This window comes from Mustelus asterias, chromosome 16 (assembly GCF_964213995.1).
Source record: "Mustelus asterias chromosome 16, sMusAst1.hap1.1, whole genome shotgun sequence".
In the NCBI taxonomy this organism is placed as follows: Eukaryota; Metazoa; Chordata; class Chondrichthyes; order Carcharhiniformes; family Triakidae; genus Mustelus; species Mustelus asterias.
In genome coordinates, this window is record NC_135816.1 from 29,832,745 (window position 1) to 29,860,025 (window position 27,281).

The 27,281-nt window shown below is 39.9% G+C and overlaps 1 protein-coding gene across 13 annotated transcripts in view; it reads left to right on the top strand.

Moving 5' to 3' along the window:
* rapgef6 (Rap guanine nucleotide exchange factor (GEF) 6) overlaps positions 1–27,281 on the top strand; it is a 330,858-nt gene that overhangs the window by 212,601 nt on the left and 90,976 nt on the right. For all 13 annotated transcript variants that reach the window (XR_013499761.1, XR_013499760.1, XM_078230817.1 and 10 more), the window contains one exon: positions 15,748–15,879. Coding sequence is in view for 11 of the 13 variants with exons in the window: in XM_078230817.1 (XP_078086943.1) it covers positions 15,748–15,879 (132 nt within the window). In the remaining 2 variants the exon portion in view is untranslated. The remainder of the gene's footprint in view (positions 1–15,747; positions 15,880–27,281) is intronic.

Here is a 27,281-nt window from a genome sequence, read left to right on the forward strand (position 1 = left end):
CCCAATCCAATAAATGACTTGGTTTAGCAGAGAAAGCTGGGCGCTTTGGAATGAATTAATGTTGTAATCTAATAGGGGCTCAGGTGATATCAGCTATTGCTAAGTGCAGTTTGAGTGGCTCATCGCCAGTTTGAACCCAGAGATTTGATTACAACCTTGAACTCGTATCAGTTACCTTTTGCTAAAAATCTAACTCAATTATTTGAGTATGAAACCTAATGCATAAACTTTTTGGTTTAGTATGGCTGTGATCTTGATTTCTGATTTTTCAAAGAAATGGTACTAAAATGTGGCATGTAAATTCTAATTAGTAACAATCCCATGTGGGTTTCCCCCATTAAAATTCACATTAATCGATAAGTTTGACTGTACCTCCACAAAACCCTGGGCCAGGGCACAAAAATACTTGATTTCCTTGCTCTCTTTTCATTTGTACATGTGCTCCCCATCCTATGGATCCCTTCACTCCCTGCTTTTACTTGGGTTGTTGAGCCATACGCAATTAACATATAATGGTTAAGACTGTAATGTTACTGTAAACTAGCAGCAGTTATATCACATGCATTAAGTTAATATGAGGCATTTTTACATGTCAACTACATGCAGTTCTCTGGCTGTTCGCACCTGTCAAGATATGCACTGCTGGCACATGAGGTCCTTGGCTCACCCCATCAATTTCATTTGGAAACCGAAAATATTTTTAAAATTCAAAATAAACCCAGGAATTTATTCTATGAGAACAGTGGCTTAAGCATTTACTATCAGCTGTTTAGCTTTGTGAAAAATTGAATCCTAGTTTACATAAGTGTGTGCATGAGATACACTGACAGATCTTCATCTAAGAGTGCAATTTTACTGTCTATCGACCTATGTGAATCCAATTAATGGTAACCAGTCATGCACACATGAATTAAATGAAATACCAGCTTCAAATGATTAAGATCAGTAAAAGAAGACAACATAGAATCCAGAACCCATGGTAGTGCAGTAACTAATAACATAATTTACATAAAGCTAGCATGTGAAATCTTCTAATGGTTGTTCAAATATAACTTGTACTTGCCAGCGTTTAGTGTTCTGACCGGTTGGCACCCACCGTTGTGTTGATTGGTTGTATGTACTCTCCTGTTTAGAGTTATGTTGCTATTTTCTATTTGATTAAATATTTGAGGTAGCCTTAAGCTCTGCAAATTGAACAAAAATGCTGGGAAGAACTTCATTGTGCTATGCTGCATTAAACATGATTTAACATTACAATTTGTTCTGACTTTTATACTGAATGCTGTGTACACAGCAAAAGCAATTATTAATATCTGACTAAGTCCTAATAAGTAACTTCAATACAAATAGTATCATCTGGACAATATTTCCAGAGTATTTTCTGATACCCAAAGAGGTATCAGAACTGCTGGATACTGTAAGGATAAAAGTGCTTTTTGCAAAAAGAAATCTTCAGTTAAAACTGTAAGTATATTTCCAGCCGCTTGGCAGGACAGAACTTGAATATTGCTGACGAAAGCATCATGTTACTGAAGCTTTTCATATTGCACTCATCAGGACAAACACAAGAATGCCAAATTTCAAATGATCACAGCCACTTATGTTTCAGGAGAAAAGAATGCTGATTGGTTGGCAAGTTGGCTCTGATTGGCCAAGAGTTTGTCGTGGAGAAAACAGGGCACTATGAGCTCCTCAAGCAGAAGTTAAGGCTACCCCAAATAAGAGGGCTGGCAGCTTCAGCAGGGCAACCTATAAATGTGGCCACTGTTGAGGCTGCAGGATCAAGAAGAGATCGCTTCCACGTTGAAGTGGCCTCAAAGGCCAGATATGGTTTATCATTGAATGTGAGCCATGCAGTGGCAGTGTCAGAGTTACCAGGGTGGCTTTTGCCTCTGTGGAGGCCCCTCCCTGGGCCATGGAGTGGCCATTAAGGAATTCCCCACCCCACAAACCAGGAACATGCTGGAAGGCTGCTACAGTTTGCCTGAAGCTCTTGACACGTAACAAAGTGCTGGCCAGTGGGGCTTGAGAATTGATCCAATTGATTTATTTGGCTGTCTGCCACCACTGCTGTTCCTGCAGTTGATAATATCCCATGGTGGTGGAAATATCGCGGTCTCCCTTCCTGATGCCTTCATCCGCCATTTAATGATGCTTCCCACCTCCCTGCCCTCCTCCACATTTGGGCAGTTACTCTTAAGTTAAAAATAAATGTTCCACATTCTGTCTTTTCAGTCTCCAGATTGACTATCTTTCCTCAGAACATTAACTCTGTTTCTCTTTTCACAGATGCTGCGTTTTTGCAGCATTTTCATTTTTTATTTTGCAGTATGTTGCATGCATGGAAAACCTGCATTTGTCAATGGGTGAAAGTAAATTTAAGAACAGCACTGACAGTGGTTTGGAGGAAGTACTCTGCTGCCAGTCCTTTAGCAGATAATGTGGTATTTTTTAGTTGTGCATATATTCCAGATGCCTTTAAGCAGATACACGTGGAATTGGATTTGCAATACAAAATGTAAAAGGATAAGAAAGAAAATCAAAAGTAATCCATTGGAAACCAACCAAAAGTCATTTTAAATTGACTCCACAGTGAACTTTCTACACCCACTCAGCATCTGCAGACTATGATCATGAAACAATGGACACACTGGACAGATAAATTGTGTACTGTATTAAAAGTGACAGGCAAACAGAACAAAATACCGCTGTAATAAAAATGCTCACAATTGAAATGGAGAGGAAAAATAAAACCAAGAAAAAGTATATGAATTTTCACCACATGCGAAAAAAGGTACTTTTATTTGTGGTAAAATTCAAGTCTTTTGTTCTGCAGTTTCCTGTTTTCTGCAGTTTGCAATTTCTCATCCAGTTCTGGGCTTCAACCAGTGCTGTTTTGAAATTGCTGCCACATGATCTTGGAGCAGAGCTCCCACTTGTCCCTCACCGTCTTCCCAAAACTCAAGATCTCGTATAAAGGTTGGATATCAAGCCACAGTTTTTCTCAGTTGAAATTATAAAATGTGTGTTAACCTACATCAAGTCAACACTGAATCCTGCCTATAACCTACTACAATATTTAAATGGAGTATTTTGCAGTAAGGTCTACTCTAAGTTATGGTGTTTGTTCACTCAATAAAGATTTAAAAATCACACTTAATTTTCATTAACACTGATTTGAAAAGGAACTAACACGAGTATATTTATCTTCAATAGGGAAATAGTTGGGATGAGCTGCAGCACTTGCTTTTTAGAATTTTGATTTGCATGATTGATTGATTAGAGACATCTGCTGACAGGAATAGGCCAGCGTTCACATTATGAAACAAGCTGTTCCGATTTTGAAGTATTGATGCTATAGTTATCTTGAATCGCTGTTCAACCTAAACTGCAATGGTTTATTTCAGATTCCAATGTAGAATGCAGGTCTGTTTTCTTAATGGCTGTAAATGAGAGAATTGAGTGATTTGAAACAATATTTGTTTTATAAACCATAGCTTATGTTTTGATTTATAAGCTTCTTATTGCTTACATTTTGGACGCCAGTTTTATAAGTGCCCTCTTCTTTGGAATTGCTGACCGTAATTCTAAATGTTATAGTTGACATTATCTTGACTGCAGTTTAAAAAAATTGAAATTGAAATTAAGTTGGAGGATAATTTACTATCAATATCAATCATGTTTTTCTACCAACCCTTGAGCATTTTAGCTGCAGCGTACATCATTTAAAAACCACTTGCTCTGTGACATTTACCATCTGTTTGCAAGTTGATTAGAGAAATGAAGCACTCCTCTAAATCCTGTCAAGAATGAAGTTTAGTTTGTAAAAAAAAAGGCTTGCACAATATCTGTGTGGAGTGATATGCAACTATACAAAGATGTAGCAGATTCAGTCTCTGATCTTTGCTAAGTTCTTGGTCTTATCTATTTTGTCTGGGGAAACTGCAAGTTAGACAATCAATTTATCACCCCGATGTTGTGAATTGATCATCGAAACTACTCAATTTTTCAATTCTCTTGAATCCATGGAAATCCTTAATACCAGTTTTATACATGGGTAGCAATAGAACCTTTGGCCCCAAGTGTTTCTATGGCTGGGTAGAGGAGAATGATTAATCAGATTCAACTCATTACTAACTTATAAAAGTTTGCCTCCAGAACAAAGAACAGTACAGCACAGGAAACAGGCCCTTCGGCCCTCCAAGCCTGTGCCGCTCCTTGGTCCAACTAGACCAATCGTTTGTATCCCTCCATTCCCAGGCTGCTCATGTGACTATCCAGGTAAGTCTTAAACGATGTCAGCGTGCCTGCCTCCACCACCCTACTTGGCAGCGCATTCCAGGCCCCCACCACCCTCTGTGTAAAAAACGATTTAAGGAATCAGCCTCCATTGCATTAAACTCCGCTGTTGAACACCCTGTCACAAATTACTGTTTAGATTCATAAATGAAGAATAACCATTCAAATTGTGACTCCGAAGCTATACCCCACTTTCAGCAGAGCAAAGGAGAAAATTAGGAAACACTGAAACCTTGTTGCCAAGAGATTAGAATTAAGTAATTAAATATTTTGTTTGAAAAACATATCCATTTTCATTTAACTTATTTATTTACATTTATATGATCAGCATGGCTGATGTCAAAGTAGTGATGCAAGGAAAATCAATTAATAGTATATTTTTGTCCCACATCTGTTCAGCAGGAATCTCTATTCTAGGAGTATATGCAACTGACTAAATAATTCAAATCCATACTCAAGAGAATTATTCAAATGTGTGGTGCAATGGTTTGTATTTGGGCTGAAATGAATTAAGCAGGCAAATGTTTTATTGTTGCATAAGAAATATGCTACTTATTTTTGAGGAAACCAGTACATGACATTGCTGTGGTACTGGTGAAATACTGTGGAAGCTGGATTCTAGAACAAAAACAAAAAATGCTGGAAAATCTCCGCAAGACTGACAGCATCTGTGGAGAGAGAATAGAACCAACGTTTTGAGTCAGGATGACCCTTCGTCAGAGTTGACCTGCATAAATTAACTTGAATAACGCTGGTTCAGGGCAACAACTGAACCTTTTTGCCATTGGGCTCTGTATCAGAAATAATAGGTATACCCATTAGGTGCTCTAGATCTTCCCAAACTGATGAAAAATATCATACTACTGGACTTTGTAGCTTAAGTTAGCAACTGAAGAGCTAATATTTTAAGAGGTAAGTTCATACAAAATATTTTAAAAATCAATAGATTAGATATCAAAGTATTATTGCCATATGTAGACTTTTGTAGTTCAACATAAACAATTGTTTCAAGATATTTTGAGTGCTTTTAATAGGATCCTTGATCAGTACCTTAGAAACACATAATCATAGATACTCCACTGTGGGGCTAAGTGGTGCAAGAGTGCCTGTGAGTTGAAACAATCACCAGCAGCATCTATTTTTACTCCTAGCCTCTGCTGCCTCTGGGGACAGAACTGTATATCCAAAAACATTGTAAAGGTACAGCAGATGTATGGCATCTCAATTGCCAGTAGCACCTTAGTTGACTTTAACCAGGAGATACTATTCTGACAATATATAGCTGACAAGCTTTTGAAAAAATAAACTTTTAATGATTTTGGAATCAAGGATAACAATGGCATCTCTTTATATGTTAACATCACAAACCTGTGCAATCTGGCCAACCATTTTGGACCCAATGAGGGACTATTTATCAGTAAAAATGGTTTGACCTATAACCGTCCCCACCTCGCCAGTCCCCTAACCTATAACACCCCCAGCTCGCCAAACTCCACCTCTCAACACACTTCATTGTCCAATCCAGGTAATATGCATATTCTGTCCTTCATAAAGACAGCAGAAATTTCTCCCATTGAACAGTCACAGGATACATTTTCAAATGTTATGATGATAGACAATAGTTATTAATAACTTATGTACATATACATCATACAAAGATTCTTAACCGAAATGAGATGGATCCTGTGGCTCAGAGGTTGTTGTTTTCTTTGCCCATTTCTCTTCTGAAGGATGTTACAGCTCGGAGGGCCCTAAATCAGGAGAGTGGACATTCTTCATGTGAGAACTTGGACAAGTGTCAACAGGCATTGAAAGTGAATTGCAGTAAAATTTACTGCTTTAAAGCACAGCTCAAAGCTTTTAAAATCATTGAAGTTAATGGTTAGAAATGATTTGGCTGTTAGATATCACCTTCAATAATTTTAAAAGCTTTGATTATTTTATCAGGAAACTAGCTTATTTGTTTAATGCTGTGCTTTAAAATTGTGAATTTTATTGCAGTTCACTATTGTCTATTTCCACAAATGTGTTGAAGTAATGGCACATCTCTACCTTTTTCAACAGTTTTGATCAATTTAATTGTTTTTTAGTTCCATTGCCTGACATGCTTACAGAGCTTACTGCCAGTTCTGGAAGTATATAAATATACTTGTTCCAAATTCTGTTACTGAGGTGGGTGGGTGGGTGGGTGGGTGGAGGAAAGAATTGATTAGTAACTGATATCACTGATGAAGGTGTTACTACAAAATCCAGTGATTTTAAAAACATCAGATGCGCTTAGCGTGATGGTTTTGTGGCTGTTCTTTGCACTGTATATGTGTGAATGTTTCTTAACTGCCAGAATGGATGGTGTTAGTTCCCTCATGGACCATTTTGTCGATTGAATTGCCTTCATATTTTAATACAAAACCATCAGCTTTTGTAATTTAAAATCATCATGACCATCTAATGTAATCTTGGCTGTTATTCTGAAAATAAACAGGAGTGTAATTGAGGTTTTGTTTACCCGGCATCTATTTTACTGGACCTTGTAAGTTACAACGTGTTTGGATAGTTTTTGATTATAGTGCAAGGACAGCACAGTTCATCCTAATTTAGGGAACATTAGATAATTGGTTAAAAATCAGAGGTTTGCGAAACTTCTTTGTCTCTTCTGCCCTAGATGCACATTTTGACGGTTTGTTTTGAAATGCAACTGTTCCCTTCAAGAGGCTTTTCACGCAGCTGTTCATGCGCTCCTAATTCTCTGAATATTTTCCTAATTATACAACATAGGATATCTATACAAAGTCATATGAAATTGTCTTGTCACATGAATATACAAACTCATGATTTGATGGTGGTAATTAAGGACAAGGCATATTACTAGGATTTTTCTGCATTCAGCAATGCTAAGATAATCTGTAGTGAAGTTCTTAATACAGACATAGCAGTTACTGCCGAATTGTTGTGTTGGAGGAAAGTAAGAGTGCAACAGATTTTAAAGCAGCATCTTTGTGGCATTAAGCATTAGTTTTGCCAAATATTGTAAATTCTTAACAATTGATGGTGAACCTTTATACTGAGCACAGGGCATTAAACTTGTATTCAAATAACCGTTTGTTAATTCTGCTTTCCCTTCTCACTCAAGCTGGCTTAATTGAGGAATGCAAAAAATAAATAGACACTAATCTATGAATCACAGGAGTTCAACTTCAGCCAGCAGCCTGTGCCGAACATGCAAGTCCACTTCAATAAGTTTAGCATCTGTAGGCCAGGCAATGGCAAAATCAGTTAGGCTTCCCACTCCCATTCACTCATATTCATAGATCTTAACGCTTAACACACCCAGATATGCATATTGATGATACTTGTACACAAAGTAGTCCTTTGAAACTTTTATGTTTGTTAATACATAAAGTCTACCTATTTTTGCTTCAAAGCACATCTTCTCGATGTGCAGTATTCTAGATTTTTACTGTAAGTAATTTTTCCTTTGTAAACACAGTCATTATGATGAGAATCCAAGCTGAGAGATTGTCGAGACAAAGGCCTTCATGATGCCCCTACTTGAATTGGGTGGGATTGCAGCAGAAAATGTCAGAGGATTTGGGAAGACTGCCTGATTGCCTGACCAGTATTTTCTTTTCTTTTAATTGCCAGAGCTCCTGACTGCTCCTCTTTTGGCCACTATATGTAAAGAGCAGCAAAGCCTTGGTAGAGAGTGCTACTAGATCCATGAACAGAGGATGCTGCAAAAATCAGCAGGTCTGGCAGCATCTGTAAGGAGAGAACACAGAGTTAACACTTTGAGTCCTTTGGCTTTTCATCAGTATTTTGTTTTTTCTACAAGATCCATACTGGATTCCCTTCCTTTTCACCTCAGTTAATTCTCCTTCCTGGGCTGCTATGTCCAAGGCTCCAGAATGCAATGATTAAGTCCTAGCATTCACTCTGGGTGGCCCAAAACACTGCCGAAAATCTGATTTGTGGTGAATGAGAATCTTATTTCCTTTGCTGATTTAAGGTCTCTCTTCACCTCATTTGGTGCTACAGTGCTATCCCCTGTGTGGCATTGCAACTTTAACTAGCTGTGTTCAGAGCCTACTGTATATCTGCATTAAGCCTGATCAAGGAAAATGGTTACCAGGGGTGATTGTTTGGTGCTATGATGGCTATGGAGGGGTGGGTCAAAGTCTTGTCTTCCCTGAAATCATTCTTGCCCCAAAAATTTCCAAGGGTTCCTGAACTAATCAAAAGGAATGTTGCCATCTACAGTTCCAGTACGCTTGGTAGACAGTATGATTCCTGGATAAGATGTTTATAGATGTGGTTTTTCCACAGCTTAAGGTCATGCAGACAGAGAGGAAATAATTGACTCTCAGACAGTCGAGGGGGACCAAGCAGGTAGTGCAGGTGTTCTCTGAGTGCATCTTATTCTCCAAGCAGTACTCTCTTCTGAATACTGGTGAGAGTGATGGTTGCTCGGAGAGTGCAGGTTGCTCTGAGAGTGCAGCCAGCTGGAACCAAGTGCACAAAATCATAACTGGCTCAGCTGCAGCAGGGGGGCACGAGGAAGATTGGGAAACAGTAGTGATAAGGGGATTGGATAGAGAAATCGACCAACGTTTCTGTAGCTGCAGACATGAATCTAGGATGGTATGTTACTACCTTGGTGTCAAAGTGAAGGATGGCACTGAGCAGCATTAGTGCACTTTGAGAGGGTGAGGGTGAATAATCACCAGTCATGGATCATATTGACACCAGCAACATAGATAAAAAGAGGATGAAGTCCTGCAGTTAGTCGAGGGAGTTGAGAAGCTCAAACTGAAAGGATATAGTACCGTATTTCTCCTGATACCATGTACTTGTGAGTGTAGCAATAAGAGAATAGATGAATGTGTGGCAAGGAACACAAGCAAGGGGTGTGGTAAATAAGGTTGGTAAACTCCAGGCGTAGATAACAATGTGAAAATATGATGTGGCAATAATAAGAGTCCTGGCTGAAAAAAGGACAAGACTAAATATTCCTGATGGAAGGTTTTCAGGAAAGAAAGGAGGTGTGTGTAGTATTACTGGCTGGGGAGAACATTGCAGTGCTGGAGAGAGGATATCCTAAAGGAGTGAAGGACAGAATCAATTTGATTAGAGCTAAGAAACAACAGAGGTACCATCACACTACTGGGTGTATTCTATACACCACCATCTAGTGGGAAATTATGGAAAGGTGCAAGATTATCTTGACATAGATTGGATGGTAATGTAAAGGACATAGGGGGAGGAGATTTTAAGTGTGACAGGAGAATTTTCTAAATTACAATGTTTCTCAGCCAATGAGGAAGGAGGGGTTGTTGAATCTGGTTCTGGGACTGAAGTACGCCAAATGGATCAAGTGTCAGTATGGGAGCATTTAAGGGGCTGTAATAATAGTATCATAGACTTTACGTTAGCTATGGAAAAGGACAAGGAGCAATCCAGAGTAAAAATAATTAATTTGAGAAAGGACAGCTTCAGTGGGGTGAGAACAAATTTTGCCCAAATAAATTGGAATCAAAGATTAACTGGTAATAGAACGATGGCTGGCTTCAAAGAGGAGATAATTGGGGTACAATTCTCAGCCTTTTGGCTAAGGTCAAGCATCAGCTTAAGCCCAAGATGGGGTGCAATTCCTTTTCTTGTCAGCTTAGACCTTGTTTGTCCCTCATATGGAGACCATGAATTGGGTTCAATTGGAATTTGAATTTGGGTTTTGCAGCAAGCAAGGAATAGATTTGAGTTTGCCCAATCCACTTTGAGCATTGGCTTTGTAACTTTAAGGATGGAGCAAAAAATTTTTTAAAAAAAGAAAAGTAATAATTTTTGTACAGTCGAGGTACGTTCCCAGGAGGAGGAAAGTTGGGACAAACAAGTCCAGAGCTCCCTGGATGATGACAGTGATTGAGTAAGATGAAGTGGAAAAAACATGTAAATTGCAGATTTCATCAGATAGATAACACAGTTGAGAATAAATCTGAATTTAGAAAGTTCAGAGAGGAAATGAAAAAATAAATAAGAAAAACTATCAGAGGAGATGGGAAACTAAAATAAAAGGGAATCCAAAAATCTTCTACAGACATATGAGTAGTAAAAGGGTAGTAAATGGAGGAGTGAGGCTGATTGGGAACCTGCAAGGGGGTAAGAGAGGCATGGCTGAGATACTAAATTAGTACTTTGCATTTGTCTTTATCAAGGAAGAAGATGCTGCCGAAGTAATAGTGAAAGAGGGGTAGATGAGAGATTGGGTGAAATCTTAGCAAGAAATGGCAGAGTGTTGTTTCAAGTGAGAAAGCTGGTATGTTTCTCTCCACCTCCCCACCCCCACCCCACTTCAATCCCAATTCCCCAGCCCAACACAGAAGTCTCAGAGGCCCCTCCCACCCCGATCATAGTCGAGACTTTCACAGCCAGGTTGGCACAGTGCCAACCTGTGCCAGGGGCCATTGCCTGGCCATGTCGCTTTACCCTGAATGACACCGAATTTTACAATCTCAGGGAGACCTCCACGGCAGGTTCACATCTAGGTGAACCTGTTGTAAATGGCACTGACGTGATGGTACGCTGCGCTCACTGAATATCCGGTTTTGGGGGGGGGGGCGGTGTCCCAGGCAGAGTACTCGCAAATGTATTAAAATTAACTTTCTGCGGTCCTGCACAGTGTTTCACACTGCTGCACTGGCAAGAAGCCAGTAAGATCAGAACTCTGAAATTCACTGGCGCAAATTGTGCTCTCCGAATTTTGAGCACTCGTTCCCATTCCCTTAGATGGAGTATGTGGGATCAAAATTACTCCCAATTGAGTGGGCTAAATTAGTAAAGGGGAGGTACTGGATAAGCTAGTTGTGCCGAAAGTTTATAAGTCGCCAGGACCAGATGAGATACATCCAGGGGTACTAATAGGAAATAAGGGTGAAAGTTGTGGAGGCACAGGCCATAATCTTCCAAGTCTCCTTAGATTCAGGGTTGTACCAATGGACTGAAAAATTGCAAACTTTATACTGTTGTTCATTAGTGTGTAAGGATAAACCCAGCAACTACAGTTTAGCCTCAGTGGTGGAAATGTTTTTTGGAGCAATAATTCAGGAGAAAATTAACAGTCACTTGGACAAATGTGGTTTACTTAAGAAAAGCAAGCACACGTTTGCTATAAATAAATCATTTTTAACTTTATTTGAGTTTTTTGATGAGGATCTATTTTTTTCATATGGTGCAAAGTTTTCATGTAAAAAGAAATGCTAAGTTTTCCATGAAGAATACTATAAAATCACATTCTTATACCATTTTGTCAGTCTGTATGAAGTCTTGTTATGATTTTTCAAATTTGTCTCAAGATTGCAGATTTACCTTGCCAAAGTCTGCATTTTTTTGTCACAAAATCACATTTATATTTACTCTTGTATTATGCCAGCTGTCAAAGCAATCTTGCAGATGCTGTTTTTCATTTCCATGACCAATAGCTGACAAAAAGAACCGAAAATATTCTAACTATATATGAAGTCATCTTGGGTATGATGGGCAAAATGCCTACTTTAAATAGTAAAAATGATAGAAAAGACGTGAAAATTAATTTTTAACTTGCCAAGGTAGGAGGGCTGCAAGGTAGGCTTCATAGCCAGTGGCTAAACATTGTTTATGCTCTATGGCACTGTAACTGCCATACAACTAGCTCTGTCCATTTCAGCATTTTAGATTTGGTCACACCGAGGACTTTTAAGAGAAAAATTACACTTTTTCATATTTTTTCTTGACCATTTCCTTCACCACTTTTACCCCTCCTCCCCCTCCTCCCCCCTTTGCTAAAATACACTTCTATCAGTATGCTGTATCCTATTCATCTGCGAGTCTTGACAGTGAACGTTGGTTGGTCACTCAGTTGTAGGGTGCATCATGGTTGAAATCCAGTTCTTGCCTGATCTCCACACACACTTGTTAAATAGTGGTTAGGGTTGAGAATCATATTTGATTATCCTCCAGCAGTCCTCAAAGTTTAGAATCTCTACTGCTACCCTAGTTGAGTTCAATTAATGCAGCACAGTCTTGGAATGTAGTTTGGGAATCCCCCCGCTATGCCTTTGGTGCACACCTTTGCTGAGTGACTGCGAAGGGGCTAAAACAAAGCTTTCACTTCACAGCAGGCTATTATGGTTATTTTTTGTGTTACAACACTGGTTTCCTCTGAAATATTTGAGCCAGATTTCTCAGTCAGTGACAAAGTGATCACACTTGACCCTAAAGAATGCTTCCCAAAAGAACTAGCAATTTCTGTGGCATGGATTAAATTTTCCCTGAAGTTACTTTCATCCTGTGGGCAGTACCAGGGGCTTCCAATCCAATAATAGATGTCATCAAGCAAGCTAAATAGCCAATTATTTACTTAAGTTTTTCATTTATGGAATGTGGACGTCACTGGCTAGGTCAGCATTTATTGCCCATCCTTAGTTGTCCTTGAGAAGGTGGTGGTGAACCTTTTCCTTGAACTGCTGCAGTCCCTGAGGTGTAGATACAACTACAGTGCTGTTCCAGGATTTTGACAGGAAGAAGTTTAACAACACCAGGTTCTTACTGTGTTTACCCCAGTCCAACGCCGGCATCTCCACACCAGGATTTTGATCCAGCAACGGTGAAGGAACATTGATATATTTCCAAGTCAGGATGGTGAGTGACTTGGAGGGGAACAACACCACCAGGAAGTTCCCCTCCAAGTCACTCACCATCCTGACTTGGAAATATATCAATGTTCCTTCACTGTTGGAGATGGTAATTGCCTGGCACTTCTGTGGCATGAATATTACTTGCCACTTGTCAGCCCAACCTTGGATATTGTCCAGGTAATGTTGCATTTGGGCATGGACTGCTTAATTATCTGAGGGGTTGCAAATAGTGCTGAACATTGAGCAGTCATTAGCAAATGTCCTCACTTCTGACCGTATGATGGAAGGAAGGTCATTAATGAAACAGGGGAAGATGGTTGGGCCTAGGGCACTACTCTGAGGAACTCCTGCAGTGATGTCCCAGAATTGAGATGCTTGAGCTTCAGTCACCATGACCATCTTCCTCTGTGCCAGCTTCAACCAGTGGTGGGTTTACCTTGATCCCCATGGACTCCAGTTTTGTTAGGGCTTCTTGATGCCTCAGTCAAATGCTGCCTTGATGTCAAGGGCAGCCACTCTCACCTCATCCAACAAACCTAGAAGTGAAAATCGCTGATTATCCTTAATTTTTAAATCATTTTATAGATAGTAAAACAAAAATTGGGACATACACGTTGTTACAGTAGAATCTGAAATATTATAAACTTTTAAAAATTCACAGCTTTGATTTTTAAAAATCATGATGAAAATTAACATTCTACAAATATATCATTAGTTTCTCAGGGCCAGAAAGATGTTTAAGCAATAGTTATGTGCTTGGCACACCATTAAAACTCAGCTACACTTCATTCAACAAATTGTAACTTTTTCAAGTGTTTTTACAGCATAAAAGTGTAGTTCTTGTCAAAAGACTTCACAGGGTGTGTCTACCTATGGGGATTTCAAGAGCCCACCCTATGGAAAAATAAGAAATCATTGGCATATGCGCATGTGCAAACGTCATTAAATTGCTGCCAATTTTATGGTTGTAATGAAAGCGAACCTGACACTTTCACCATCAATTGGGTCATTGCTGAGAATTTATTGCTTTTGTGAACCTTTTTCATTGCCTCTCATTCTTACTTCATCTTTTAGAATTTGTTTATTTTAATAATTTGAGCTTTCCTCTTAGCTTAAACCCTATTGAGAGTTGTTGGCTGTTGCACTTTGCCTTTCTGCCCGCCCACCCCCCAGCATATGAGTCTTTCTCACCCTCCGATAGTTTGATAGGTCCACTTGGTCCCCTTTCCTGCTCTTCATTTTCTCTGCTTTTTTTCTACATGTAGGTTAGAATTTTGCAAGAGTAAAGAAAAAGTAAGAAACAAAAATAAAAATGTTTATTTTTTTTCTATTTCCATGTTTGCTCATCAAAACTGGATGTTTTTTTGGAGGTTTGAGTAATGGCCTCATTGTACTTTGAAGGACTTACCACTTGTTTGTGCTGCTGTTCATGTGTCGTACTAGATCATGTTATGTGGTTTTAACATTTCCATTCAGACATGTAAATTCTTGGTTTTGGCTTTTGATTGTTATGGAAATGTATTTTATCCAGTTAGATACTCACATTTCATACAACTATTCCAGGTTAATCTGCCCAAGGTTTCATAGGCAATCTTTTTGGAGACATGTTTTCACATGGAAAAATGACATCCCAACTTTTGGAGCAGGATGGCAGTCCTATGTACCACAACTAGATACGTTTATAGAACCAAAGAAGACAGTTTGATCCATTGTATCTGTATTAACTCTTTGCTACAGATGTACAAAATTAGTTAATAGGCTATTTGGATCAGAAAAAGATAATTATTAGACATAATTCCATAATTTGGAATGTGGCATTTTTGCACTGAACCATTCCCAACTCGGCATTGTAATTCAAATGAAAGTTCCTGGGATCCTGGGCATTTATTTTTTTAAATGCACATGATTCATTGTAGAAATCCAAATACTTAAATTTTGCATCACCCAAACCCGTTGGTACATTGCATGAAGATTTTCAGGCGTATTAAAATTCTTTGGTTGTTTGGGCCTTATTTCCCATATGGTTTCCCAGCTTCAAGTAATGCTCTCACACGTACCATCTACTACTATCTGCCTTCTGTTGTCCGTTCTACATTATTTCCTTTCTATGTTTCTGGCTCAGTTGTAGTTGTGCTGCTTTGAATTTTCCGATCTTTGAAGATTGGACAAGTGGAAAGAAGCTGATCCTCATTGATGATTTAGACTCTAAATCCACGAATGAAGGAGTTGCTTTTTCTAGTTTCCCCAAATCAAAAACTGAAACCAATAGCAGCACAAATACCAGCAAGTCAGCAAAAGACATAATAGGAGTTTGTAAGATGGATGTCGCCATGGCTGTAGTTTGGACAACTCAGATATGGACACTTCTTTATTTCTAGCCGAATGTTCTTATAATCTTTGCCTCAATGGAACAGCATTTTTTTTCAATTTTGAATATATTAGCAATTTTGATTTTTGAAAGCTTATTTTTTTGCTAGTTCTACAGACCAAAATATTCTGCAATACAAGCATGTTTTTTAAATTTTAGTTGAATTGGTATCTTGCATGCAAATATCTTTATCATCAATATCCATTGCACACATGCAATAGAAGTGCACACAACACTGAAGTATTACTTAGTTTTTTCCTAAATCAAATGCCCTTTTTGCAAAACCCTAGATCATTTCAAAAGACTATTATAAAGTTCAGCAAACATGTCTAAAAGTTTTTAATTTATGTTTTTGGTTCATTTATCAAATTAATGGATTTTTTTTTCTCCCCTTCCTCCTCATAATTTTTACAGCTTCCTGCAGATCTTTCCAAGATGCACCTCACAGACAATCCACATCCACAGGTGACACATGTCCCTTCCAGCCAGTCCGGGTGCAGTATTGCCAGTGACTCTGGGAGCAGCAGCCTGTCGGATATCTATCAGGTAATGTTGCAATGAGGAGAAACATATAATTCTTAATCTTTTAGTAATTATTCACAAAAACACACCATACAAAGTAGCATTTGTATTTATAAACCATTCTTATATAAAATCCCAAAGCACTTCACTGATAAGCATGCAGAAAATGGATGTTGAGCCAGGAAAGAAGAGATTAAGAAGGCTGACCAATATTTTAGTCAAGGAGATAAGTTTTTAAAAGAAAGAGAAAGGTACGGGAAAGCAGAACAGTGTAGGGACAGAGAACAGGTCTGTGGTGCTTGAAAACCCTGGTTACATTGTAGTGTGGAACTATGGAGGAAGATGCACAAAAGAAGTCGGAAATATAGTATACAGAATGAATATAGATCTGGAAAAACTTAGAGTTGGTATAGGCAAGAGGGATTTAAAGGCGAGGTTTAGGATTTAAACTAGATGTTTGGAGGAAGGGGAGCCAATGTATGGAAGAGAGGACTGAGGTGATGGATCAATGGGTCTTGGAACCAGATTTTTGGTAACAAGGTGAGGTGCCCGAGTTGGGAAAATTCTGACTTGGCAGACCCGTCTCTATATAAGTCTCTCTCCCCACCCGGGCCCCATGCACTTTTTTGACTCCTGGGAGGTGAGAGTGGTTGGGAAACCCACCAGAGGCAGGCATGGGCCTCATTTGCACCTTGTTAATAGGATGCAGATGAAGGCCCAACGGCCTACGCCAGATTCTCTGTGATGCCAGTGGGAAAACACGTCAGCACGTAACATGCTTGGAACAATGTGGCATGCAGATGTCGAGACTCAGCTGAACAATGTCTAGGGCTGCCTCCGTTGTTTGAAATCGAAGCCGCCAGTAACCCTGGACCCTGGAACAGCATAGCAATGGGTTAGGGGAGCATTAGCAGGTGGACCTTCCAGATTTGCTGTCCAGGAGGGGGTCCATCTCCAGCCTCAGAATGTTCCTAGAGATCCATCTTCATTCTCAGCAGATCCATCTTCTGTCTGAGTGCTCCCAGAGATCTATCTTCATTTTCAAGCAATCCACCTTTCTTCAATAATGGACCAGTGATGCTGGGTGTCTTTTCAATAGGGCACCCAGGCACCATCCAGGCCTGCTTTGCCATTGCATACGGTGCAAAACACTCAGGTGCACAATTAATGAGGTCGGGGCCAGAAGTTTTGGTGTGTTTTGCCACCAGCCTCCACAGCAGGAAACACTCCATGTTCCTGCCTCTGCCACGGCACTTAATCCCAAAATGAGAGAAAATTCCACCTCTTGTGTCAGCACTACCAATTAGACAGCACAGTCAAGTCCAGAGTAAACCTCCTATTCTGTCTCAAGCATAGAAAAGCTGTCTTTCCATTTGAGTATTCATTTTCCCCATTAACCATTGTATAATCTCATTCAATGAAATAGTCAACCGGTGCCAATTGAGGGAAATGTATTTGCTATTGGATTGCACACATCATTTCATTTAGGATCCTTGCAGCTAGCAGGCATGGGGAAGATTCTCGTTTCTTTAGCATATGAACAACTGGGGTAGAGTCATACTACAGCTCAAAATAGGCCCTTTGGTCCATTATATCTGCGCTGGCCATCAAGCAGCTATCTATTCCAGCACTCGTCCATAGCCTTATATGCGATGGTGTTTCAAGGTGCTCATCCAAGTACAAATATCTGTTCTACCATTCGACACTTGCAGTGCCATCGTGTAACTTCTATTTGTGTTTTGTATTGCAGGTGCTTCAGGTTTAAGATATTGTAATGTTGTGGTGTTACCTCCTAATAGAGAGTGCCAAGTAGGTTTAAATTAAATGAGCAAAACTGGCCTTGTTCTGAAGAAATATTTCTGAAACCTGTTGATTGCAAATTTTAGAGGAGAGTTTTTTCCCCCAGTAGGATATGTAGAAGCAAATATTTGATGAAGTATTAGCTTAAAATGATAAATGAGAGGCAGAGCAAGTATTTTACTGACTGTGAAGCAAGTTGATTTTTGACATTGGTCAAGAGAATGTCAATAATTATGATGCAATCTTTAAATCTGTTTTATTTAAAATGTCAAATCGATATTTGTTGAAATAATGCATTGCTAGCTTAAAGAATCTAAAATGCCACTGTAACCTTTAGAATTATGCCCTGACATTAGCTATAATATCACATTTGGATAAAGATTTCTGATTTGTAATCTTTTTGTTGACAAAGACAACTTATTGATTTGGAGCTTTTAAATACTTTGGATGATGCAGTGTTCTAGCATGTATTAGATATCAGTGGTTTTACTCTGAATATTACCACCAGCAGCGTGCTTTGCTTTTCTTTAGCACTGGAGGAATGGATTTGTGGTACGCTGCTGTGTGTTCAGTTCTAGGGAACCTAGTGACCATGTGTTACTGTTAAAGTTGTGTGTGTGGTACTGATTGAAAGATGTGGCACCAATTGCGGTTATGTGTTGAAAGTAGTGCTAAGCCATAATAGTTTGTGATAGACCGAGTCCTAAGTCATGTTCGTTTCTGGGGAAATAGGAACCCATAATTAGGACTTTCCTCAATTGAATATTTTGTAGATTTTTAAAAGAAATGATACATATGGTGTCGCTGGTCATCCTCAAGATTCTTTTGTATAATTAGATTTTTCACCCAAGGTGACTGTCCTTTTTTCATCGCTCCAACAACTAAGCTGAATGCATAAAAGAAATCACTCATGAAATATTACTGTGGTCATGGTTACAGTGACTAGTTGAAGTGGCCATCTTTGAGTATAATAACCAGCATTTGAGCTGCCATATGATCCACTTAGACATCAGAGTCGTCTTTCATTGTTGCTATGCGTGTATCTATGTGTGTAAGTAAGGATTAAGTAATTATAAAATACTCCTTACCATCTATTTTGAAATCTAAATTTAAAGAGGAGTCTTTGTAAAATTGGGCACATTGTTGAACCTAAACCAGCTGATTACACTACATCTGGCAACATGTGCTGGTAAAGCATCTTTAAAATGACTTCCAAAGCTGGACAGGCAAATACAACAGAGAATTAGAATTGAGGCTGTGAGCCACTCAGAATTTCAATAAGCAGGGAATTCCAGTGGTTCTATACCTCTAATCGTAGCCTATTACTTTAGCACAGGATGGAACTTCATAACTCATTCATAGAAACAAATTCTTCTCTGTGTTAATATGTAGGAGTGGTGTAATATATGAGCACTCAAATTAATATAATTGACATGCAGTAATTTACATTGCTGAGTTTTGTTTTTCAGTCACTGTTTCTCTTCCCCCTCCCCCTGCAAACATGGGTTTCTATTCCTCCAATTTGCCCAAATCGTGGATGCATTTGAACTTAATCGACACAAGCTACAAGTTTAATTAAACTAAACACGCCAGTGAGCCTAGCTTCAGAGTGCTCGGGCGCCATTTTGCAAGGGCATCCCAATCTCACAGTGACACACCGTCCCACCTCCCACGCACATAGGGATTCCCCTCATCGGTGGCATGTGCCTCCACCCCGTCCCTGACATGGGTCGCTGACATTGGGGCACTGCCCCTGGCAAACTGGTGGTGCACAGCTGGGCTGTCTGGCCACTGCCGGGCAGTGGTAGTGTGCCTGTTTGGGCACGGTCAGTGTGCCAGGTGGCACCATCAGGTGGGAATTGCCCAATGGGCACCACCTAGCCATGCCCCCAGCTGCACTGATCTGAGTCCCCCGGCATGATCATTGTGCCAGGTTTTCCTCCGCTACTGGAAACCAATAGTGTTTCTCGCTGTTAACATGCCGCACCCTAAGGCCAGAGAATCCATATGCTGGGATTTGAATGGGCTATGCATGTTTGAATGCTTCTTAGCTGTGAGGAGAGATTGGGTAGACTGGGGTTGTTCTCCTTGGAAAGACGGAGAATGAGGGGAGATCTAATAGAGGTATACAAGATTATGAAGGGTATAGATAGGGTGAACAGTGGGAAGCTTTTTCCCAGGTCGGAGGTGACGATCACGAGGGGTCACGGGCTCAAGCTGAGAGGGGCGAAGTATAACTCAGACATCAGAGGGACGTTTTTTACACAGAGGGTGGTGGGGGCCTGGAATGCGCTGCCAAGTAGGGTGGTGGAGGCAGGCACGCTGACATCGTTTAAGACTTACCTGGATAGTCACATGAGTAGCCTGGGAATGGAGGGATACAAACGATTGGTCTAGTTGGACCAAGGAGCGGCACAGGCTTGGAGGGCCGAAGGGCCTGTTTCCTGTGCTGTACTGTTCTTTGTTCTCTATATATGATAGTCGGAATTGTGTCCTTTCTGGGCACAATCCAGTTTGTACCATTAGACAGAAACTGGGAGAATCACAAGCTGTTTGACGCCAGGTGTGAAACCGATTTTTAGGCCCGCAAGCTATTCTCATGGACTGACGCGACCTGCTAATGGCGTGACGAGGTCAGAGAATCGCTCCCCTTGTCTGCACTTGTGTCATACTAGGTTTCATGGATTAACCTTTGTTGAAGACAGACTGGCTCCACCGTTATCCTTTACCAGGTGCCTCCTGATTGCAGTAACATCAACCCAATGAACTGTTCTCCGAATGTTGCATTATACAATTGAAGACCTGGGCTGGATTTTGTGTACCCTCCAGGCATGATTTTGGTAGCGTGGGTGGGGCGGGGAGAAGGGGGAGAGGAAGAGATGGAATAGGGGGTGGGGAAAGATGGGGATAGGCCAGGTGGCTAACCCACTCCTGTTCACCCACCCACCCCTATATTATGCCATATTACATTAGGTGGGTACTCGCCTTATGTAAATAAATAATTAAGGGACATTTTGGCTTTAAAAAGCATATTGGCCTGAACAATATACTGTCACACCATAACATAATAGCGTTCATACCTCTGAACCAGAAACTCCAAATTCAAGTCTAATGCCAGAACTTGTTGGCCACGGAAGTAGCATTCATAACTCAGTTCAATGGGCTCAAAGCTTGGGAATCCTACCACTATTCCCAAAAGGGGGTAAAAAAGTGTCTGTGTGAACATATGCTAAAAATTAACAGTTAATGTGGCCAGTCAGATGGGAGTCAACAGGCCATTTTGTTTTTAAGGCCTACATGATCAAAGGCAGTAGGCTGGGAGGGGGAGGAGTCGTGCACACATTCAGGGCACCACATTAAAGATGTTACATCCATTTTCTTGCTCTGCCTGCTCGACAGAAACTGACAATCCAGCCCCCTCAACCCCATCCTGAGCACTGGGATTCTTCCTCGCCCTAAAACCCCTAGATAACCCTAGGTGTACTATCTCTGGGCAGTCATGATCTTTCTTGTCTTTCTTGGGCTTCCTGCAATCTCAGCAGTGCCCATTATTCAGCACTGGTGCTGCAAGGATTGATGGAGCTGTCGACCAATCGGCAAGGCTGATTTGCATGTGAGATGTCCTCCTGAGGCCCCCCCCCACTCCCCCGCCACACCCATCTCAGTAAGATGCGGCCTATAAACTCATGATTTTGTTATCACATCTGCATTGGATTGCTGTGTTAAACATCTGATCCTTGTTCCTGACCTTGATTTGTTTAAAACATGTTTGTAAACAATCCTGTTTTGTTATGTTGAGTCAATAAATGATTAATCAGATGTTCAGGGGGAAAAGTGGCAGTGGATCAAAGCCAGTAACTGACCTGCTAATTATACACATTTCTTTAGAGAGGATTTTGTTGTTTTTTAAAAATTCAATCAAATCAAGTTCAATTCAGAGTCTCAACAAGTTGAGACATTCCCGATCCAAGCTGACAAGATGGGGCTCTCACCTCCTGTCTTGGGCTTGATCTACATGATCCAAGCTGATTGGAGTAGGCATTGCACCTCCTCCAAGGCTTGATCTCATTTGCATCTTAGCCAAAAGGCCGAGATGCCGCTTTTAAAAATTGCTTCAAATGAAGCTAAAATGTAACCTAATGACTTCAACAGCATGTCATTACTACACTTGATCTTAGCCAAGTTGAGGTGGAGAGATTTTCCCACTGCTTTAACATCTCGCCTGTCAGTGCGCTGTGGGCTAAACATCTCTGTTCAGATGTAACACCGATTTAATGCAATATAATATTCCTTCTGTTGTACCTAACATCAGTTTTCACCTCCTGAAGTGCATCTCCTATTTTCACAGAACTGTTAGATTTACAGCCTCTCTAAATGGGATTGCCATTGTTTACAAAAGTTTGGACAGTTTTGTTCTGTGGACTTGCATAACTATTTTAAGTGCATATTGTGCAGGACAACCAGCATTAGAATAGACTTCTTCCATTATCGTTCTTGGGCTGTGTCCAAAACCGTGTCCCAGAAATGAAAGGACTGTCGGGTAAATTTTCCATTTCAGTGATCCTGATAGGTACTGAAAATGTATATTGCACCCATGGTGTATAAACTTTTATCCATTCAAATTTAAGAGCAGAAAGAAAATGTGGCAGAAATCCCAAAGTGGAATATTTCCTATTATGTTCTAACCTGTTGCACCATCTTATGCCTGTGTAGGAGAGATGCTAGAAAGGCATTTATAGCACAAAGATTTGATGCAAATTGTGTTTATAATTAGCAATGTCCAATGTAATGAAAAAGTCTAGTTATTTCAGGGGGATTCCATCTTAAAACTAGGCTAATTTACTTGACAAGGATATGCTTTGTCTAGCTAACTAATTGTTTGAAGGTTCCGTGGACTGCAGAATTGGTAAGTGCATTATGTGATGAGCTGCTGAACTTAGAGATTCATTATTTTTATTTTTTGATCTCTGCTGAGTTAACTGATCTCCGTTACATGGCAGTGGCAGGCTACAGTTGGCTGAGGTTTCCCTAAGCTATGGAAAGGAAATATCAGTTTGATTTCCACATCTCATTCTATTAAAGTACTTTTGAATGATGAAAGGTTTAGGTTTGGATATGATGTCCACTGTTTTTAACTGGCATGTTGGGCATTCCAGGGTTCCACGTGAATAATGGCCATTTGGCTAAAATGTCAGCGGATCACTGATAACCACAAAGCTACATCTACTACCTTAAGAAGAAAACAAAATGAGATCATCTTACTATTTAGATAGCATTTAAATTTTCCAACAAGTGTTTAATATCCTCCACTGAGGAGAAATTTGCTCAGTGCTGATAATATCACAGTGGCACTGGCTAGGCGATTTCCCAACCCGTCAGGGTGAGATAACTGAATGAGTGGTTGAAAATATATTTAGCAAATCCCACTTCTGTTTTGGGAAGAAAGGTTAAGCAAATTTCAAAACTACAGGAGTGACCATTCATATTGTCTGCAACAATATGCTAGATTTCCTGGAGACACAATATGGTAAAGGTTGGGTATTAAATTCAGGTTTCATGTGAGGTGCCAGCCCCCACCACACCCCAGCCACATTTATTTTTTTTTGGAACAGATAATATGGGCGGCATGATAGCACAGTGGCTAGCACTGCTGCCTCACAGCGCCAGAGACCCGAGTTCGATTCCCAGCTTGGGTCACTGTCTGTGTGGAGTTTGCACGTTCTCCCTGTGTCTGCGTGGGTTTGATCAAGTGTCTGCTTAGGGTGCTCTGGTTTCCCCTCTCAGTCTGAAAGATGTGCTGGTTAGGTGCCTTGACCCAAACAGGTGCTGGAGTGTGGCGATTAGGGGAATTTCACAGTAATTTCATTGCAGTGTTAATGTAAGCCTTACTTATGACTAATAAATAAACTTTACTATTGATAGTGATTTCTTCTTCATATTGGCCTCCTCCTTTCCACTGCTGCTTTGCAAACTGATGTAACTTTTTGGGGGGCGGGAGTTGGCAAGTAAGAATAGGAGGTGTGCCGCCACTTCTTGTTTAATTTGTTGAAATTCACAAACTCATATCAGATATTGGAATTAGATTCTTTAATCCTCTTCTTGTGCGCTGCTGTCTCCTGCTGAACATAGTTTTTCAACAGTGTACTATTGGAGCTTGATCATGGAGCCTGAAACATACTTGTTTCAGGCTCCATGATCAAGCTCCATCAGTAAACTGAATGATTGTTGTGTTTTATGACTCAGTTCAAATGAGGCATGGGTGAAGAAGGATGTTTGTTTTCTCTCATTCCTTTTGTATGATCAGGATGGGAGAATTCTTACTTCACAAGCAGCAATCAAACAGGAATGTTGGCTATAGCTAGAGACTTTAGTAATGTAAATTATCATGCAAACAAATACAGGATTATGCTCATCCTAAACAAAATATCATGTTGGCGCTAACATAGATAAATTAAAGGCAGAGGCTGCCTTGCAACAAATGGATTCATGTATGTGGCACTCCAGTTGTTTTCCTTGATCCATCTGTTTGTGTCACTGCTAATACATTTCTGATTTTCCATGCTGTTTCTTGTAGACTTGTGCATACTACTGTTTAGTCAGTAACACTGGATTTAAATTTTGGATTGTAATGGCTTAGAGGAGTCCTCAATTTTGAAAGTCTTTGAAGGGGTTAAATTACTATTAGTTGATATCATAATTAACTCAAAAGTGATTTAACTATTATTAATTTAGTCATTATGTATCATTAATGTCAACAACTTATTTAAGCATTGTCATCAGTATTCACCGTTCTAAATATTAACAGAAATGACAGGAAAAAGTCAAAGCAGTGCAAAGATTCGCATTGATTCTGATCTTTCTAAGGATGCTGAATAATGATCAACGGAGTGGCACAATGGTTAGCACTGCTGCCTCACAGGACTCGGGTCCGGTTTCAATTCTAACCTTGAGTGACTGTCTCTGTGAAGTTTCCCATGTCTGTGTGGGTTTCCTCTCGGTGCTTCGGTTTCCTCCTACAGTCCAAAAATGTGTAGGTTTGGTGGATTAGCCATGATAAATGCTTGGGGTTCTGGGAATAGGGTGGAGGAGGGCCTGGGTAAGATGCTATTTTGAAGAGGCTTGATGGGCCGAATGACCTCTTCCTACACTGTAAGGATTATATGGTTCTGTTGACCCGCAACATTCTAGATTCACTGTGCTTATGTTTGTGTCAGGATTAAAACCCCTCCAAGGCATTTCTCCAATGATTATTTTCCCCTGGGCGGGGGGATCTAAAGATGCTAATTCCACCAGCTGGTTGATTTGTAAGTTAAGTCTTGATGATGAGGCTTGTGATTAAAATTGAATCCTGCTTTCATTTTAATCTAACCTCTTTTTTTTCCAAAAATCATTGCATCTTTGATAAGTGTTAGACACTTAATTGCCAAGCAAATTCCAATGATGTTGGTGTTAAGGTTCAGCACTGCACTTCATGAGGATTCTAATTATGGATGACTTGGATTGGCTTCCTGTTGCTTTGGATGGCAGCAATGAGATCAAGTTCCTCTCATCCCAGTTGTATGCCTTTCCTAAAGGTTAAGCAGGAAAAGAGCATCCTCTTGACTGCTGAGAAAGGGATAAACGGAAACCAACTGTAAGGGTAAGCACTACACAGATGGGATGCAAGATTTAAAAAAAATAAAATAAAAATAAATGGAGAGTATTCATACAATACAGTGGGAGTAGTTTCCTTAGTCAGTGGAGGAATAAGGTTTGCAATAGAGATTGAAAATTCTAGAAGGGTCAATGCAACTACATTGCCAGCCTGTATATCCTGCATGTAGTGCCATTTCTGTGCTGCCAGTAATTGTTTTCAAGTACAGTGTAATTTCCTGTAATTGTAAAGGGTTATCCAACTCTCTCCCGTTGTTGTGTAAGAGACAAAGGCTGGTTCTGAGGCTGCTTTCAGTATTGATCTGAAACTTTTAATTATTAATGCAGTCATCCTCATATAACCAATATATGATTAGAAGGGGTTGATTTGCTTAGGTCTGCACAACATTTAGCTATGTGAGTCATGGCTCATTTTTCTGCTCCAATTGAAGCTATAAATGTAAAATAATTTTATTACAGCTTCTAGATTTCCACAGATAAGACTATTTTTGGCCAACCAAGTGACGGACATGCAAGGAAATCAAGCTCGTGTTTAAGGACTCCCAAATCAAGCTACTGAGAAATTTATGTAATTAGATTCCTGTTGCCCAAATGATATCTGCACTCTCTGCATTTACTTGCCCAGATAATTCAGATGTAGCTTGATAGAGCCAAGGCTGAGGGACCTCCAGTAATGTTCAGCATCACCAACTTGCATTTATATAGCACTTTTTATTGTAGGAAAATAGCTCATGCTATTACACAAGAACAAAATAAGTCAACACATCAAGCAAACAACAAGGTGCATTATAAATAACCTTTAATATAGCAAAGCATCCCATGGCACTTTACAGGATCATTAACAAACAAAATTTAACACTTAAGGATATATTAGGACAGAACACCAAAAAACTTGAAAGGTTTTAGGAATGTCTTAAAGGGGGAGAGAGGTAAACAGGTTTAAGGATGACATTTCACAGCATTGGTCTTGGCAGGTGAAATCATGGCAGGTATTGGTGGAAGACCAAAAATTGGGAATGTGCAAGAGTCCAGATTTGAAGAAGAGATTTTGGAGAATTATGGTCCTGGAGAAGATTGCAGAGATTGATTGGGAGGGCAGAGACTGTAGAGAGATTTGTAAGCAGAAGGAGAATTTTAAAATTAATGGGTCATAACCTGTACCCTAGCTCTCTTTGTTCTGTAACTGAATAATCACTGCCCTGTTCGATCTACCAAAATGGGCAGAGCAGGAGCCATACCAAGCTGTGATACAACCAGAAAGAATGCTTTTTATGGTACACCTGTAAAAGTTGGTGAGAGTCATAGCTGGCATGCCAAATTTCTTTAGTCTCCTGAGAAAGTATTATGAGTAGGAGAGTTAACATGGGGAAAGATATTATGGGAGCACAGGAAAGAAATGAAATTTAAAGAAAAGCATTTAAAATCAGATATCTCACTGACCATAATCTGATGCAGGATGCTGATGTATGTGCCATCACTTCTTTTCAGTGACCTGTTTTAATAATTTAGTATTTGACATTATGTCCACCACAACCTTCAAACCAACCTGAAACAAACTAGTTTTACCAGCTACAGGTTAACATGAAAATAAATCTGATGATCCATCAGCTTGATTTGCTACTTTTAAACCCCTTTATATGATCATTAAAATTTAACAAGACCAAGGTAATGATTATTAGAAGAGCAGAGGGCAGAATCCGCATCTGAGGGAATAATTTTTCTAAACAAAGTGCAAAATCAAAGAGTCACTCTCTCAATATACACACAATAAAAGCCATCATTAATTATAGTAGGGATGGTATGAGAGTACCATTGACTATTACCATATTCCCTGTAGTGCAAAAGCAGGACATTTGGCCCATCGAAACTGCACTAATTCTCCGAAGAGCATCTTACTCAGGACAGCCCCCTCCCCAGTAACTCCATGCATTTACCATGACTAATCCACCTAACCTACACATGTTTGGACATTA